We start from the raw sequence: 19,005 nt of genomic DNA on the forward strand, positions 1-19,005 counted from the left end.
GAACTACAACTCCCATGGTCCTCAGCCACAGCGGCCAATAGTCAGGGGTGATCCGAGTAGCCCAATCATGGGGGTAGCCCAACCACAGCTGAAGGGACAAAGTGGTACAGCCCTGCGCTATGCGATGCCATCCCTAGTGAGCCAGTCAGGAATGTGCACCGTGTGATACGGATCCACACCCTTTCACCTCAGAGCCCAACTGTCAACAGCAGATCCTGGAACCTTCTGGCATCCTTTGCCTGATTGGCTCTCGCAAGGCCGCTCACCTTCCGAGTGTCTCATTTCAAGAGGACACTGGGCTGGGTTGACTTCTCCTCTCCTCACCAGTACAGGAAGAGAGTCTAGGTTAGTTTCCATGCTTTTTGTCTGTTTGTCCTGAGCACCTCTGTGGAGATCACCCTACGAAGAGCGGATTGGCCGCCTGTAGGTCATCTCGATAGCTACCCATGCTTGGGCCTTTTTAGAGCCCTAGTTACCCTGAAGAAAACAGTTTCAACTGGGGCCCTGTTCAGGCCTTATATAACACTGTACACACATAGGGCACCATTCTGCCTAGTCTAACCATTGGAAAGCCACCAGGGCCAATGGAAACAATTTAAGTGGCACAGTGGGGAAAATGCTTGACTAACAAGCAGAAGGTTGCCGGTTTGTATCCCCGCTGGTACTATCTCAGGCAGCAGAGATATAGGAAGATGTTGAAAGCCATCATCTCATACTGCACGGGAGGAGGCAATGGTAAACCCCTCCTGTATTCCACCAAAGAAAACCACAGGGCACTGTGGGCGCCAGGAGTTGAAATCGACTTGACAGCACACTTTACCTTTATAATGTGGGTCACCAACGTCAGTATGATTGTGTGAACTCCATGCCAAGGTGGGAATCTTGGGTAGCGTTCCAAATAGCCCTGAATTAGCTGGGACACCCCATATTTCTGGGGGAAAGTGGTCATCCTGGATGGGACACCATTTCCCCTGTATTTGGCTGGTGAAGGCCAGGGTAGGCGGCAACATTCAAATCGCCTGCCCTCACTCGGCGCCAGCCTCATGCATCAGAGTGAAGCAGGGCTTTCTCTCAGCCCCCCACCTCTGCCTGCCAAGAAATAGCCTCACTTGCCACCAGGGTAGGATTCGTGTGGTTCGCAGGGAGATGGGCACTGCCGCTGCCACTCAGTGGCTCTGCCACCTGCTCTCCAGCAACACTTGCCTTCCTTTAATTCCTGTGAGCAGGAAAGTGCAGTAGCAGCAGGAGGGGGAGGTCCCACCCACACCCGCTGGTTGCCACTTGGCTCCTTGGGCACACTTGGTGCTCACTGCTTCTTCATCAGCCATGTCTTTGTGCCTGCCTCGCCAGCCCCAGACAGCCAGCTCCCTTCTATTGAACACCACCAGTGCCTGGCTCTCGACGCTGGCCCCTGCTTTCAGGTTTGGATACTTGGGGGCGGAGGGGGGCGGGGAAAGGGAAGGACCCAACCAGCCCGGGTTTAGAGGGCAGCCAGGCAAGTGGTTCAAGTATTATTTTGATTGCACTAAATTAATTACAAGGATGACAAGAGGATAAGACAGCATACACTATGAAAGGCAGTACTATGGAATTAAGAACACCTCCAAGAGAAAAAGTTTAATTGTTTTGGACTTGGAAGAACTGGGTTCAAAACCCTGCTCAGCCCCATATGCACAGACCAGTAGGATGTCTCTTGTACTCCTCTCCTTATCCTGGTAACTCAGGGGTCACTGATAGATTAGAATGTGCGTGTTCCTCCAGCTGTACTGCTGGCACTAAATCCCCCTTCAGCATAATAATTAACCTGGCCCTTGAATCAATAAAGGGAAGATTTGCCTATTGCAAATTTCTAACACACCTTCACACGACTTAGAATCAGTTTTGTACTCTTTCGAAAATCTCTACTACAGAAATCCTAACTCCTTTCAACCAAAGCTCACACAGTAGTGTGAAAAGGAATGAAAAGATGATTCCCTATTCCACAAAGGCTAGTGATCTAAAAGCATGCTTGGTGGTGTGTGAATGGTACAGGGTGCTTTCCAGATTACCTGCTCAACAGTCGTAAAATGCTTTGGTTTGGGCAGATGGCATTCAAAATGTAAATAAAGGCTGTAGCGCAAAGCTACCAGCAGGGGGAACAGTCTTGCAAAACCTTCACAACAGGAAAATGCAGCTATATTTTCGCACCACACATGCAACGTTATAGCACTATATAACAGCGATTAAATCTAGAACAAGGTATCCGAAATGTGAACGGCACCCTGCTGACAGCGTAGGGACTGTGGTGACACAACACAGGAAACACACAGCGTATATGTCATGGCCCCATTGTAGGGTCTAATCTGGAAAGCACCCAGAAGGTGTGTGGTGTAAATCCCTGCCCTGAAATGCTCTGTGTTGTACTAGGTTTGTATGAATGGCCCTGTCCCTGAGAAACGCCCCCCCCCCTTTTTGACTTGTGTCCCTTATTTGGGCAACGGAATGTTGGCAACCCTAATCTAGGGCCCCATGCCCATCTTGGCATGGGTTCACACAATCACTTCAATGTTGGTTCTCCTCCCACCGGCACGTCCACGCCCATGCTTACCTCAATGAAGGGGCACTCAGTGGTGGCAGGTCCAGTGAGGCAAGAGCTCAAAGAAGGAACTATTGAACCAGCAATGGCTGGCTGTAAACAAAAGGGGTTTGTAGGATTCAGGAGCCCTGTCCCTTCATGGAGCTCAGGCTGGCCCCGATTCAAAACAGGTGCTTAGGGTAGGCCCATTTGCAGGGAGCCAAGAGTAGCTGGGCAGGCACATTGCCTCAAGTGTTTTAAACCTGTGTACCTGGCTACCTGTGTCTCCATCTGGGGTCCAGATCCTGTAGCAGTGTTGATTCAGCCATGACGCGGCATCTCCTCGGTCTCAGGGATGATGGATGGGGTTATGGAGACAGGGTGGGAAGTCCCCCAGAGCACCAAGGCTTCTCTGGGTGCACCTTCAGGAGAGATGACAAGCTCTGGCTGCTCACGGTCTGCTGAATCTAGGAGGATTTTGTTAGGCCTGAGAGTCTTGGCTGGGGTCATGCTTCTTGTCGTCATCGTCCTCCTCCTCCTCCTCCTCCTCCTCCTCCTCCTCCTCCTCCTCCTCCAAAAGGGTCTCCCCCAGCTCGGAGTATGAGTGGGTCCTGACACAGAGGCAGGAGGGCAGCAGGCTGACTTTTTCCACCCTCTTCCTTGGCCAGTGGGGTGGTGGTGGGATTTGGTGGTACCAGCTCTTTCTCCTCTTCAGAGGGTGGAAGAAGCAGGAGGACGCCACCACTGCATTCCCTCCAATGACTGAGGGGGAGGATGACAGGCTGGGAGGGGAAGAAGCTTCCACCAAGTCTTTTAGTGGCAGCTTCTCCCCTTGGGCACATGGGCTTCCCTCCCACTTTGTGTTGTCATAGGGGGCTCTGGGAGGAAGTCCCTTTTCTGAGGAGGAGGGTAGAAGAGCCACAAATCTTCCACACTGCTGCTGCCTTCTCCCTCTTGCCCCCCATCTTCAAATGGGAACATCCCAGAGTCTCAGCACTCCTGCCTCCTCCTGTTACTCCCCATATGAACTATGGGCCTCAGCTCGGGCCTGATTTGGCTAACCTGTGATGCGGCCTCAGGAGGCTGTTGGAGATAAGTAGTAAGTAATATCTGAAGTTTGAGTCTGGGGCGCCGAAACCTGTAAGGGTTTATGGACAGGCTACTTCAGTATGTATAGCAGAATATTTTAGGAGCTAACTCTCTTCCATTAAACAGAAATTAACAGGGTCTCAGTGGCAACAGCTTGTAAATGATCATCATGGAGATTCATTTAAGGTTAAACTAATCTACTTTATTTAGGAGTGCATGATGATAAGAAAGACCTATACCCTAGTTGTTGTCCACATGGTGTCCAGTAGGAGTGTGCACGGGTTGGTCCGAGCACAATGTAAAAGACTGCTGGACTGGTTCGGAGGTCCGGCGGTCCGGAGGTTCGGGAGGGCGGGAGCATGTAACTTTAAGGGGGGGTGGTAGTACTCCCCCCCCTCTTCCCCCTCCGGCGCTGGTGCGTTTTAAAATCTTCCTGGGGCGGCAGAGTTCCTCCCTGCCGCCCCTGCCCCCGTCATTGTCATCCAAAGCCTTCAAAGGAGTACAGCTAGCGGCACGTATGTGCCCTGCGCGGCGCGCTCATCTCCGCCGCTGGCGTATGCTATGACGTATGTGGCTTGCGCGCGGCAGCAGCAGAGACGAGCATGCGCGCCGCGCAGGGCGCATGCGCGCCGCTAGCTGTATTCCTTTGAAGGCTTTGGATGACAACGACGGGGGCAGGGGCAGCAGGGAGGAACTCTGCTGCCCCAGGAAGATTTTAAAACGCACCAGCGCCGGAGGGGGAAGAGCGGCGGGGGGGAAAAAAGTACTACCCCCCCAAAGTTACATGCCCCTCAGTGCCGGACCACGCCTCCGTGGTTCCGTGCACATCCCTAGTGTCCAGGGAGAGAGCTATAGAAGGATTCTGGGAAGAAGGAGGAAGTCACTCCCAGAAAGTTCCTGAGTACATTCTATCAATAGAGGGGTCACAGGGGCAAAGATCAACAGAAAACAGAAGGAGACAACGAGGCGCTTCACATGAGCAGTGTGAAGCGCCAAAATGGGATTTTTGAGAAGAGAGGGTCTGACCCGTTCTCCCTGCAGACAATCAGGGAACCCTCCATGGGTGGCCGGATTGGCTGCCCAGACAATTACCAGTTCCATCATGGAGCTGGTTGGGGCTGACGGGTTCAGTGCCCTCCCAGCCCCTAGAAGTCCCATGAGGCATCGCGTAAGTTCATGGTGCCTTTTGGGGAGCCTCCTGACACTGGTGTGCATGGAGCCATGCCTCACCAACACACGTTCATTTAACCCACTTTTGGGGCGCTTCTGTGCCTGAAACCTGGGTTAAGCGGTGGGCCACTTAAGAGGGCTTGCCGCTGTGCCGGGACCTGTGCGGCTCCTGTTTTGTCTCACAACCAGCTGAAACTGGGTTGGGCTCCCTTAGTCCGGTTTCGGCTGGTCGTGAGAATAGCTTACCTAACTATCTATCTCTACTGCCAACACCCCTAGTGGTCATCAGGGTTATTGGTGCAAAAGGCCGATGCCATCTTGAGCTGAATCTCCAACAGAGGCAGCATACTTCTAAGCACCAGATGTTTTAGCAGCGGTGCACTGAGGTAATTATGGAGCCTGGACCTAAAGGCCTTGGGAGGACCGCTCCCCCTGCTGGAGCCCCCCCCCGCAAGTTAAGCATCATCCCCACCACACACACACACACACACACACCATGAAATGCAGTATTTTTAATACCTAGGTTCCTGAGGGCATGAACAGCAACCAAACTCACAAGAATGTGAGAATATAAAACAGGTATATTAATGCAAATATGCAGTAGCAGAAACATTTGAACATGCAACTTAACATATCCCCACCCCACATATTTCTTTCCCCACTTCCCCCTCTGTCGCTAAAGCACCTGGCACAGGTCATAATCACACTCGGCCACCCGGCACAGTGCGGGCTAGTGGCGACCACAGCACTCAGAACAGGCTAAAGAGGATTCGGGGGCCCCCGGTGGATGTGGAGGCCCTGAAGCTTTGGCCCCAGATTGACTACCCCTAGACCATCACCTTGTCCTGCTTATGAGTTTTCTTGGAGAGTCATCTGGCTTACTATTGTTACAAACTGGATGCAGGACCGGTTAGGCCTTCAGCCTGACCCAGCAAGGCAGTTCTTATGTTCTTAAGCTGAAAGAGTCCACAAGCTCCTAAAAAGACCCCTCTCTTTCCCCCCTATAGCTGAACCTGGTTTCTGATCCCTACCCAAGAAAGCAAGGAGATGGGAAACTTCCAGGTGAGCTTGGAGGGTTTGTTCGTTCTTCTGGGTTTATACACCATTGACAATCTAAGCTAATGTGTTGTTGGTTTCCAAGATTATGCATATAAGATTTATATTACAATATGGGGGAAATAGTAAATTGGAAGGACAGGAGAAAGAGAGAGAGAATAAATCATATCAAAGAGGTAGCAGGAGGATGGGGATGAGATCGACAAGGCTTATTTCTGAATAAATGCATCTTGGATCAGGGTCTATGAGCACGGCCAGACAGCAACAAAAAGCCCTGGAACAGTGTTTTTCAAATGGGGTTTTACACGTTTCTCCACACACACCAGCAGATTTCTGTAGCTTTAAGAAGTGCGAATTGATACTCTGAGGACTGGGCTAAGGCAGCCAGGCCCCGGCATGTAAACTGCCGGGCTCCTGGATTGCAAACCTGCTTGTGGAGCCAGCCTCTTAAAAGAGGTTAAGGGAGCGAGCGTTCAGCCTAGTGCCGGGTGCCCACCCATTGCTGTGGGGATCCCCACACTCTTGCATAGTGTATTGTAGTATTTCTGGGGGCTGGGACGGCGCATCCTAGGTAGCGATGTGTGAACCAGCTCCGCTTGAAGGCTTGCGCTCAAACCGAATTTGGGGGGAGCTGGTTGGAGTTCAAACTGAGCCACACACCCCCAGCGTGAAGCATCAAAGTATTTAGACACACACTTGCACACACATGGACACGCACGTATAATACAATCAAACACAAATTAATAATAATAATAATATAAATACCTACCGTATTTTATGGACTATAAGACGCTACGGACTATAAGACGCACCTTAATTTTAATCCAGTTTTTCAGAGTTTTAACATATTAAACTGTTAAAACATATAAGACGCTCCTGAATTTTGGCGGATATTTTTCGAGGAAAAAAGTGAGTCTTATGGTCCATAAAATATGGTATATACTGCTTCTTAACACAGAAAAAGGAATGAGATGGTTCTCTGTGCCAAAAGGGCTCAGAACCTAAAGAAAAAGAGCTGTGGGACATTAGCAGTAGACACTGGAGGGATGCTGTGCTGGGGTTGAATAGGGACAGTGACTCTCCCCCTGCTAAAAATATGAGAGCCACCTCTTAAAAATGTGCCTCTTTGCCCAGTTTTTCCTGAGACAACAATGAGCCAATAGAGAGGAGAGCTGGTAGGAGAGGAGATCTGGTATTGTGGTAGCAAGCATGACTTGTCCCCTTAGCTAAGCAGGGTCCACCCTGGCTGTATATGAATGGGAGACTAGAAGTGTGAGCACTGTAAAATATTCCCCTCAGGGGATGGGAAGAGCAGAAGGTTTCAAATTCCCTCCCTGGCAACATCTCCAAGATAGGGCTGAGAGAGATTCCAGCCTGCAACCTTGGAGAAGCTGCTGCCAGTCTGTGAAGACAATACTGAGCTAGATAGACCAATGGTCTGACTCAGTATATGGCAGCTGTCTATGTTCCTATGACTCTTACCCACCCCAAACCTTTACCACATTTCATAGAGAAGGTTCTGTATCTTTCAGGATTTTTAATACATTGAATGATGACCAGTTAAGCTTGGAAGTCTTTTGAGTTTGTTTTTGAGTCAAGTGTATTTAGTATTTTTTGTCATATTTTCCAACCTTTGGGAAGCTACTCTTTTAAAAGAAGGGGCAAGAAGTCCATGGCATGGCATGGCATGGCATGGCATGGCGGACAATATTAATGTATAAACCTACTTTTTGCAAAAGCTCTGGAATGAGTGAGATTACGCAAGACTCCACTTTAAATGGAACCTCTTTATTTTGTGAGAGCAAATCCTTATGAAAAAGTGAAAGAAGAAAGTTCTGGATGTAGTTTAACAGAACTATTCAGAGTGCACAAGTTGCATTTATGAAGCAATAGTTGAATGCCTGACTTCTCTTTTTATTTTGCATTTAACTGCAGATGTTTATTTTTAATGTGTAAGTATACTTAAGCTGTAATGAATGATTAATTTAAAAAGACGTTTATGAATTATCTGCCCTGGGCATTCATACCACAGTTTCTACTGTCCTTCCCGTAGGAGCTGACAGGGTCACTTGTCCTGATAACCGTGATTTCTTGCTTGGGATCTTTGCAGTATGGTTACAACTACTGGATTCTCTACAGTCCAACTTTGGTAAGATGGCCCTATAGTGCAGATGAATTCCTCGAGCAGGGCTTAAGACATAAGCTTCCAGCTATTCCCGTTGTTAATGGATATTCCACATTTTGCCTTTGCAGGAGATTTTGGTGCTTTAAGAAAAAATCTTTGAAGTTAATCCCTCATGTGGGGGAAGAGCAGTTGCCTCTTGGCACTAGTGCACATGATGAGAGAAGCACGGTCGCTGCTGTCTCTTCCCACCACAAAGTAAACCCACCGAGTACTGGGAGGTGAATGAGAGTGACGCCAGCAGCAGTGACAAGCGTCACTGGAGAGACAGGATGCTCCACGTTAAGATGAATGGCAGCTAGGAAACCTCTACACTGCCACCTTGTTCCAAATTTACAATGCTTTTCCAGCTTTACAAGACCTGCCACAGGAAGGGAGACGCCACTAGGCTGCTGCTGGTATGTGGGTAGTGGAGGAGGAGGTAGCAATGGCATCTCAGGCTGACACTGACATTGGGACTGGCAGTCCTGGGGCAGGTGCTGCTTCATCTGAGGCTGCAGAGCGTCTGCCTGACTCAACCCTCCATGAGGGCGTTGCTTCAAGTCCTCCTCCAGGTGCAGCTGCTGTGCTGTGATGGCAAGAGAAAAAAGAACCCAGTCCATTCACAGTCCTTATGCTGCTACCTGCCCACCCTCTTTCCTTCCCTGTGTAACTGTTGCCCAGGAGGAGGAGGAGATAGAGGTGAGCTACCCAGTTATCTCCTTCTCTTTTTTGGAAAAGTGAGAACCGTGAGGGGACCAGGAAGGTAGTGGGTGGCCAGGATGAGCCACTTCTGATTGTCCACCATCAACTTCTCTGCTGTATGTTTCTACATCTGTGATTGACACACTGCCAGCTTGGGCAGCAATGTGGGTGGGGAGGAGTGTATCCTATCTGGCCTTGGTTGAGGAACCAAACCGTCATCTTGTTTCCTATGGAAAAATAGGTTCCGGGTTCAGAGGCTTTGACTTAGGACGGAGTTTCCAGGAACCAGTTGTGTCTCAGGTGTGAGGACTTCCTGTATGGGGCTGGGCATTGTGAGGAAGTGAGGGGGATTCAGATAGTTCACCTTCAGCTGCAGGGACACCAAGGGCCAGTCCAGATTATACTGCTCTGACCAGTCCAAACACACGTGATGAGGATGTATACTCACTGTGAGCATGCATGTCCTACCCCCTCCCAGAATGCCAGGGCACCTTTCCCTAATCCGGGCCCTACAATTCCTAGGTGCCTACTCACCATTGCACCTGGAAATTGAAGTGTGGCACCTGAGCCAGGTGATGGACGGACAAGGCCAGGAGAGGAGTGAGCAAGCAAGATGGGGCCGGGTTGCTCCCTCCTCCTCCAGGAAGTTATTCACACAGGGCTTCATGCCTCGGGGTATCTGAAGAGTGAATCTGCTTCGCAGCAGATTTGCAAGATGTTTAATTCCGGGGATTAAATTGACAGTTCATATAGCTGTCGGCTCCTCCCCACACTCTGGCAGATCTTTTTCCTGTGCGTTCCCACCTACTTGCTCCAGGTTTTTCCTCCAACCACTCACAAATCAAACCACAGAGGAAGAGGCGAGAGAGCTTTTAAAAAATTGTTTGACAGCTAAGAGTGGAAGACCAGCATGACGAGTTACCAAACAGCTGGATCAAACAGCAGGACACTTAACCCTTGCCTTTGAGAGTGATGGCCTTCATCACATATTGTCCCCTGCCGCCCCCCCCAATGGAATCAGCTTAGACAAAAATGGGCCCAGGTTACATCCATTCTGCATATCTAAAGCCTATGTAAAACATAGGAAGACACACATTTTGCAGTTTGTGCTTGTGTTTAACTCAGGAACCTCTCCCTCCCTCTCCACCAGCAATTTCTCCCTCCCTCAACAGAGTATCACCAATCTGCAACGACACTGCCCCCCCACCCAGTGCTTGCAACTAGAAATCACTTAGAGCAGACCATACCCCAAACAGCTGTCAAACTCCCCTTCACTGAGTTTTGAAAAATGCCAATTTACTGGCATGACCACCCTACACATAACAGGGAAAACTGTGGTGCATAACAGAAGCCCTGTTCACCCACCCATCCCCAAAGCCTCTGAAACTAGAGGATGTTTTAAAGTTGGACATACTTCAGGCTAAGCCAAGATTTGCAGCCTCAATTTGGGGGGAAACAAAGTCCTGTCTGTCCTGGTCCCTGATAGCCTGCAGGCACTTCAGGTGAAATCCAGCTAATATGTGGACTGGCACACTCCAATCAGGAATGGATTCAAAATAAAAGCCCTGTGTGTAAAGCCTCCTGGTCACATCGGTCCATCGCCTGCCAGAGCCAGGGGGATGTGAGCAGGAGAACGAATGACAAAGCAAGGTAACATGTCTTCCATCACATGGAGCACAGGATATTTCTGAGGGCTAGCGGAAAGTCCAGTCCTTGTGGAGCAGAGGCGTCTAAATTTAGGGGCTTGGTCCTAGAACCAAAGGAAATGTGTTGAAGCCTGCCTTAATCACATGGGGGTGTGCCTCATCCAAAATGCTCCTCTACATTTGCTGCAGTTTGAACTAGAAGTATCATCCAGCCTAGCCCTAAGGGGAGCATTGTTGCTGCTGCTGCTGCTCCTACTTTCCCACCACCCCATAAGCCCACCAGGTACTGGGGGGTGGGGGAGAGTGATGGCAAGGGCAGCAGTGCCACTTAAATTTTCCTTTCCCCACTGATATGGGCCTGGTGTTCTCTGCAAGAGAACCACACACCTCTGGCTGCAAAGGCCCATAGTTTGCCACCTCATAAGATAAGAGCATAAGAAGAACCCTGCTGGATCAGGCCCAAGGTCTGTCTATCCTGTTCCTTACAATGGCCCACCAGATGCCTGTGGGAAGCCCACAGGCAAGAGATAAATGCATGCCCCCTCTCCTACTGTGACTCCCTTGCAACTGATATTCAGGGCGGGCGTCCGGCCACTAAGCCTGGAGGTAGCCTATATGCCAGGGCCTGGTGGAGAGCAATGGACATAGGATGGGGGCCATCACAGGGCACTCTGCCCTGGGCCCCCTCAAACATGGAGCCAATCCGATCCGTTTACTGAGCCCCCTGCTTCGGAAGCGCCTGTAGGCCAGGCTATTGGCACGTCTTTACTGCTCTGCTGGAGCCATTCCCTGCAGTGTAGGCAGCTTCCTCCTGATGGCCACTGCAGAGACGAGCTGGTCTTTCCAAGGGCTGAGATATATCTTGGGCAACTGGTGAATGCTGGGACTGGTTGGGGTGCACATGTCCTTTGAGGGAGCTGAATCTTTTTAGCTTGGGGAATAAAAGATGAAGAGGAGATAAAGCTGATGCGCTGTCACATGGAAGAGTGGTCTGGCTCTCTGTTGCTCCTGAGGTCAGGGCCAAACCAGTGGGTTAAAATCACATGGAAGCAGATTTAGGCCAGACTTTAGGAAGAAGTTCCTAACTGTAGGAGCCGTTTGACTGTGGAACAGTCTGGCTTGGGCAGTGGTGGGCTCTCCTTTAAGTGGGGTTTTCAAACAAAGACTGGATGGCCATCTGTCAGGGATGTCCTGACAGATTTCTGCTCTTGAGCTGGGGCCTGGACTAGAAGACCTCCAAGTCCCCTTCCATCTCTAACATCCAGTGGTTCCTATATTGCTAATCCAAATGAGGAAAATATAATAGGGAAGTGCAAATCGATTCAGGTACAAAATGATTTGTACCCGAATCTAGCTGATTCAGGTGATTTGTAGATAGAACAAATCACCCCTGTGCTCAGTTGCCCAGATTCGGGTACAAAACAAATCACTTCAGATTCAGACTAAAAAAATTTGAGATTTGGACCTCTGTTTTGTGGCCAAAGTGCGTTGGATAGTATTGCCCAATGGGTGGAAGCTACCACCCAAATTTCAAAGAAATTGGGCAAAGGGGTGATTTTAAAAAATATTTTGAAGCTGGCACGTCTTTAAGCTTTCCCCCATAGGGAATAATGGGAATTTCAGAAGCCTTATAACTCTCTGGGGGAGGGCACCAGGGTGGCCCTGAGTGGGTTGTGGTGGGTGGTAGTGCCCAATGAGTGCAAGGAAGCTGTCACCCAGATTTCAAATAAATTGGGCAAAGGGGTGTTTTCAATTTTTTTTTAAGTTGTCATGTCTTTTTGGCAGATTCAGGGCAGAAAAGGGGTTTGGGGGGCAGAAGTGTGGATCAGGTGGTAGTGCCTCAATGGGTGCCTTCAACCACCCAGATTTCAAAGAAATTGGTGAAAGGGGTGATTTAATCCCCCCCCTCAAGTTGGCACATCTTTAAGCTTTTTATCCATAGGGAATAATGAGGAATTTCAACAGCCCGATACCTTCACTTGAGGGGCACCAGGGTGGCCCAGAGTGTGTTGTAGTGTAGAACACATAGGGTGCCAACACCCCCCAAAATGACAAGCCAGTGGGACACTGGGTTTTGTTGTTTTCAATGTCTGAAGTGTTCTGAGAGTAGATTCTCTGGTAGGAAATGAACAAAGATGATTCTAATCCACTATCACTGCTCATCTTTGTTCATTCATAATCTTCTTTGGTGCAAAATGATGAATGAACTTAGAAAGAATCCACTCTCATTTCCTACCAAAGAATCTACTCTCAGAACACCTCAGACACTGAAAACAACAAAACTCAGTGCTCCATGGGCTTGTGGGTGGTTGGCACCCTATGTGCATTGCACCACCCTGGTGCCCCCCAAGTGGAGTTATGGGGCTGCTGAAATTCCCCATTATTCCCTATGAGGGAAAATGACCCTGTTTTCTGACATATGGGGGCAGGTCACTTAGCAGGCAGTGGGATGATCGCCCCCAGATTCACCAGCTACCAAGCAAATTGAAAGGGGATTAGCCTTGCACAGATCTGCAAGATGGTGTTGTTGTGGCGAGATGAAATAGACAGTGGAGCTCAGATCTTTGTAGTATGTGTGTAATACTTCATGATTGTTTGCTGTGAGATTAGCTCCATGTGTCTGTTCTTGAGACTAACCAAGTTGTGCTCCACTCACTGTTCTGGAGACAGGGATCTATCTTATTTGTTTATTATTTCTCTGTAAACCGCCCTAAGCCATTTTTGGAAGGGTGGTATAGAAATCAAGTAAATCCTCCTCCTCCTCCTCCTCCTCCTCCTCCTCCTCCTCATCACCATCATCATCATCACCCCCCAACTACATTTTACCCCATTCCACTGCTTACATTCCTCAGCCATCTCCAAACGTTTTTGTTTTTTGTTTTGCCCCATCCCACTACCTAAATTTCTCAGCTGCCCACTTTGGGTTTTTTTTTTAAACCCAATCCATCACCTAAATTTCTCAGCCGGCCACCCCACCCTCTGTCCTCAAATGTGTATAATGTATATAAATGTATGTTATGTATAATAGTACATGATACATACTATGTGTAATGTATTGTGCATTCATTTGTCACATATCTTTAAACATTATCCTATTAGTCTGACAAAGGAACGAAGAACTCCCATCATTCCCAGCCGCAATGGCCAATAATAGGGATAGTGGGAGTTGGAGCCCAACAGCAGCAGGAGGGCCTCAGGTTGGCCAACCTGGAGAACTAGAGAAGTCTGAGGTTACGGAAGGCCTTTGTCAGGGACCAAATCAGGAGGTGACTGGGATACAGTTGACCAGGGCCCAGGGAAGCCTGGACTGATCTACTGCAAGCTGGATTGCCTTTTACCACGAGGGGCAAACTGATGCTAAATGGTCATATAGGACATACTTAAGATTGTTTATACAAATGTTTGTCCGCTCACCATATTATGTTTGTACTGAGGGGCTGATCAGGCCTTGCAGGAGCAAATTTATCCCTGATTAAGGTAAAATTGTAGCCATTTTTGGAGCCAGCCCGGGGGCGGGGGGATGTAGTGTATGACTGAGACAAACAGGTACCCTCAACGAGCAGCCAGGTTTGGCTTCAGCTGCTTGTCAAGTGTACATCCAATTGGAAACCCAGTTTTTTGGCCCAGGCATGTGTCCTATAGTGTAGGTGCTTAGAGAATTTCCTGCAGTACTACAGTTTCCAGCTGTCTGTGCAGCAGAGATCGGAAGTAGCTGTACAAACAGAGACTCTGAGACAGAGACCGGGTTCATACGTAACACCAAACCAGAGTTAAACGGGGCAGAGTTTGGAACTCCATTACATTCAAACTGTGTGAAACCATAGTTGTATGACAAAAGTGACCTCCAGCTTGCCTCACCTAATTTCCAATTTGAATCTTCAGTTAGCACAAAGATTCGCTACCGAGACCTGAGATTTCTCTGCCAAAGCATTATGTCCAACTCCAGACACTGCTATAACCATGGTTTCGTTCCGATTTTCAAGCCGTAATCATAGAGGAGGAGGCGCAGACCTGGCCAGTGACATGGCTGTACCATGCTCACTGTGGCTTTCACTGGCTGACTCTCGGCCAGAGCACCATGCCTCCGCCATCCTTCTCTCTCCTTCCCATTCTGCCTGGAATCTGTGACACGTGCAGAGAACTTTAAAGTGACACAACCCACCTGCTACTCCTAGCTTCAAGCCACTGTCAAGGGGGTCTAGCCCCCCCCCCAAAGTCGCAGGCGGGGAAAAGATGGGGATGGTGGGAAGTGGGGAGGCAGTAAAGCCTGTGGCTGCACATGTCTTGCCTCCACAGCCAAGCAGGCAAAAACACAGCACAAATGTGCCAACAGGTCGGGGTGGATGTCAAATGCCAGCAGCCTCCCAACGTGGGGGTGCACAGCTTAATTCCAGCACATCTCCCCCTCCACTTGCAGGCTAACGCCCCAATGGAGCAGATCTCTTCGTTTCTGTCAACACAGTGATGGAATGGTTTGTGCAAACACAGTGATGGTGATGGGTTTGACCCATTGTCCTCTCCATGAATGAGCCTTTCAATTGTTTGGGAAGTTGCTCATTCATTTCCTAGTCCGTGGGGATGTTTGTATGAGGGGGTTGGTAGGCAGCAGGAGCCTTGTCCTGGTCCAGGAAGAGGCCTCAGATTTTTAACCGGGGGGGCCTTCCTACGCCACCTTTGGCCTTTCTAGGGTCCATGCCTACTTCCTCCCTATGAGCACTTGATGAATCTGTCATCAATCCCATTAATCCTTGCCCTTATCAAATGCCCTGCAACTTTCCCATTGTTTGATGTAACCCACCACACTATCATGGAATGTTTGCAGTTGATACTCTTGATGGGGCCTTGAGGGCCTTGAGGGCAATGTCCCTGCATCTGGCCCTATCCTGCAATTTGGGGACTGTTTCCCTGTTCACACTCACTCACATCCAGTCCTGCACGAGTGTGCATGTGGTGGGCAGCTCTTGCATACACTCGCCCCGATTCCCCGACACATGACCAGTGTTGTTTGGTGGTCCACGACCTCGAGTGTAGCTCAGACACCCAGCTGCTCCAAACAGCCATGAAATCTCAGCAGCCTTCTGGCCTTACAACATCCACAGGTGGCAGCGCCACGGGGAGCAGTCAAACTGTGGATGCCTCCAGAATGATCAGAGCGAAGCTCTGGGCTGATGCAGAGACCAGGGTAATTGTCGGGCTCTGGACCAGCGAGGGGGTGCAGGCTGCAGTGCAGCTTCTGGAATGAGGCCACTTACTGCTGGATCTCCAAACAGATGACCTCTCATGGGTACCACTGCACTGCAAATTAATGCAAAGAAAGACTGCAGCACCTCAAATAATAATAATTTAAAAAATCAAAGAGCTCACCAAGCACAATACAATGTCCAGAGTAGAGCCCAGGACAATGGCCCACTATGAAATGCTTGCCTTGGAACATAGGAAACTGCCATATACTGAGTCAGACCATTGGTCTATCTAGCTCAGTATTGTCTTCACAGACTGGCAGCGGCTTCTCCAAGGTTGCAGGCAGGAATCTCTCTCAGCCCTATCTTGGAGATGCTGCCAGGGAGGGAACTTGAAACCTTCTGCTCTTCCCAGAGCGGCTCCATCCCCTGAAGGGAATACCTTACAGTGCTCACACTTCTAGTCTCCCATTCAGATGCAACCAGGGCAGACTCTGCTTAGCTATGGGGACAAGTCATGCTTGCTACCACAAGACCAGCTCTCCTCTCTTGGTGCTGCTGGAAAGGAAGAACATCACCCCGCGGGCCACAGCAAGTACCGGGCACCAAATCCCAGACAGGAGGCCAAGGGCCAGCCAAATGGCCACTCTTTCAGCCATGCAGGGGGTTAGAAGGCCCATTGGCAGTGGCCAAGCAGCACTGGCTACCACCACCCCAGCAACCACAGAGGGCACAGCCATTCGTTCCCATGGGTCCATCTCCATGTTCCAAGCTTTTGCCAAGGAAGTACTGCCTGCACCTTGGGGATGGGGTGACAGCGCATCACCCCTTCTGTGGGGGCTCCATCCACTTCTGGATGGCCTGGTGATCCAGTGGCAACAACCAAGGTGACCTCCCTGCCCCGCTTCACCACCAAATTCTTTAGGGGCATGGAGGAGCACATGAGCTCCGTCTCCCCTGGCCACTCACACACACCTGCTTCTGCCCAACCACTGGCTGGAGTGCAAAGTGCAGGTGAGTGATAAGGCTTCCGGCAATGAGTGGCATGGTGCTTGGAGGTGCTGGTGGAGGGGTGGGGCTGTGTGGTACCCATGGGGGTGTGTGTGTGGGGGGGGAGGATGGCAAATGCTCGGTGTTCTGTGGTGGGGTGGGCGGCACACTGTGTTGTACCCATAGATGATGGCCAGGCAGGGTGTGCTTCTCCATTGTTGTGAGGGAGTGAGATGTGGGACCAGAGCAATGCGGATGGGTGCATTTGCAGGGTCCATTGTCTGCCACCTATCTTCCTATCTTGCGTGGTTGGCTGGGGGGTTGCGGGTGCACGGGCTGGATGGAGGGTGGCGGTAGAGTGGGGATGAGGCATGCCCCATAGTATGGGAGGGGAGGTGCCCAACCCCACATCGCTCCTTGGCTACTTCTGCCATAGAATGGAGCGCACCCTAACTCTAATAATGCTTTTCCTCTCCATGACCCCTCTTCACAGTGTCACTAGAGAGGGAGGACCCTGCCCAGTCATTACCGCCACTGGGACAGCCAGCAATGTCAGCCCTGCCCGCTGTGCCCCCGCAGTTGGAGGAGCTGCCCCCTGACCCTCAAGCCCATGGCCAATGCTGAGGCATGGTCCAGCTGTACAACAGGAGGTGCATAACAGGAGGTGTATAACCCCTGCTAACTGGGCAAAGAGGCACCTTTTTAATGTGGTGATTCTCTTTATTTAGCAGGGGGAGAGTAACTGGCCCTCTCCACCCCCCCCCCCAGCACAGCATCCCTCCAGGGACTGTTGCTGGTGTCTATCTTAAGTTTCTTTTCAGATTGTGAGCCCTTTGGGGACAGGGAGCCATCTTATCTATTTATTATTTCTCAGTGCAAACCACTTTGGAAACTTTTGTTGAGAAGCAGTATATAAATTGTTGTTGTTATTGTTGTTGTTGTATAGACCGGCTCCAGCTGGCCAAGGAGCTGGTGGCACAGCATGCGGAGACCTCTCAGGCCTCCTGTGTAGTACTGTGTGAGTTGGACATGAAAGAGGGGGAAAGACACGAGGAGGACAGGCGGGTCTTTGAGGAGGCCACAGATTGGGCCACAGAATGGACTTGTGTGCATACAAGCACAGCATGAGGGAGGTGGTGGGTGCCCATGAGAATATCATGAGGGAAGAGGTGGGAGTAACGCAGGCCTGCTCAACCTAGGCCTACCACCTGAGTTTTTGGACTAGAACTCTCATAATCCCCAGCCACAGTGGCCAATAGCCAGGGATTATTTATTTATTGTTATTTATTTATTTGATTTCTATACTGCCCTTCCAAAAATGGATCAGAGCGGTTTACACAGAGGGAATATATATATATATATATACACACACACACACACACACACATACACATACACACACATATATATGGATCCCTGTCCCCAAAGGGCTCACAATCTATGGGAACTGTAGGCCAACATCTGTAGGAGGGCTGAAGCTGAGCAGCCCTGGAGTAATGGAATGTTCCAGTGAGGCTTCTTAGAGGTGGTTTGAGCGCTACACAGGCTCCCTTGAACGCATGGCCAGCAGCATGGGGATAGCTCATCAACCAGCCACTGCTCTTTGCCTCCCAGCAGCTGCTCTACTAGCACCAGATGCTGATGCCAGGGCCCTACCTGCTCTCACCACTGGTTGACCCCCAAGCCACTCCAGCCTCACAACAGGGGCAGTTATTTGCTCTCTGCCAGGTGCATGCAGCAGCCCACACTCCTCCAGGCTCCTTTCAAGGGACCTTCAGGGCCCCACAGGCAAGCTGCTTGACATCCACGCCTGTTAGTCCCTAAAGAACCCCTTGCCAATGAGCCCACATGCAGGTTCCAGGACTGTCAGCCTAGGGCAGCAGGCTTCCACCCCTGTATGCATCAAGGGCTTATCCTCACTGCAAGCCCCTTTCCATCAGACATCCCAGGATGATGAGCACTTGGGAGAAGGGCCCTCAGATATGCCCCACTGCTCCCACCACACAAGACCATGGCATCCAGGATGTTTGCAGAAATGCATCACCCCCACCCACTCCTCCCCTCAGAAGAAGCAGCCCACTGTTGAAGGGGCCCCCACGCTGGCAAACTCATACCATGGCCACCCTGGCGAGGGAAATCAGGGAAATCAGGTTGTAAAATGGTTTTAAAAACAAGAAGCGTTTTATGAAGGGTGCCAGAAACTCGGCATCCCCTGGTGCCCCATTGGCATTAAGCTGGAGGGCGTGTGCATGCGCCGGCCTAGAGCCTGCTGTCCCAAACTATGCCCCTTGTGGGCAACCTAGGACGGAATCACCCTCCCCGCTCCCTGTAGCAACACCCCTCTGATCCCACGTGTGCGCGAGTGAAGTGGATGGGCACTTTTGCCCACCACCCCACAGGTGTCCCGAGTGGCTGGCATGCGGCCTGCACCAGGCCAGAAACTAGTAGGAAACA

At 50.4% G+C, this 19,005-nt stretch overlaps 1 protein-coding gene across 7 annotated transcripts in view; it reads left to right on the top strand.

Annotated features, from left to right (window-relative positions):
* LOC128343415 (solute carrier family 2, facilitated glucose transporter member 5-like) overlaps positions 1–19,005 on the top strand; it is a 57,385-nt gene continuing 38,380 nt past the window's right edge. For 2 of the 7 annotated variants that reach the window (XM_053292411.1, XM_053292416.1), the window contains exons 1-3: positions 26–345; positions 5,821–5,875; positions 7,923–8,018. In XM_053292411.1, coding sequence (XP_053148386.1) covers positions 5,861–5,875; positions 7,923–8,018 — 111 coding nt within the window. In that variant the 5' untranslated portion in view covers positions 26–345; positions 5,821–5,860. Of the gene's footprint in view, positions 346–5,820; positions 5,876–7,922; positions 8,019–8,136; positions 8,450–19,005 lie in introns of those variants that run through there. The other 5 variants (XM_053292417.1, XM_053292413.1, XM_053292415.1 and 2 more) reach the window with 5 other exon arrangements.

The sequence above is a fragment of the Hemicordylus capensis genome, chromosome 2, assembly GCF_027244095.1.
Source record: "Hemicordylus capensis ecotype Gifberg chromosome 2, rHemCap1.1.pri, whole genome shotgun sequence".
NCBI classification, from domain to species: Eukaryota; Metazoa; Chordata; class Lepidosauria; order Squamata; family Cordylidae; genus Hemicordylus; species Hemicordylus capensis.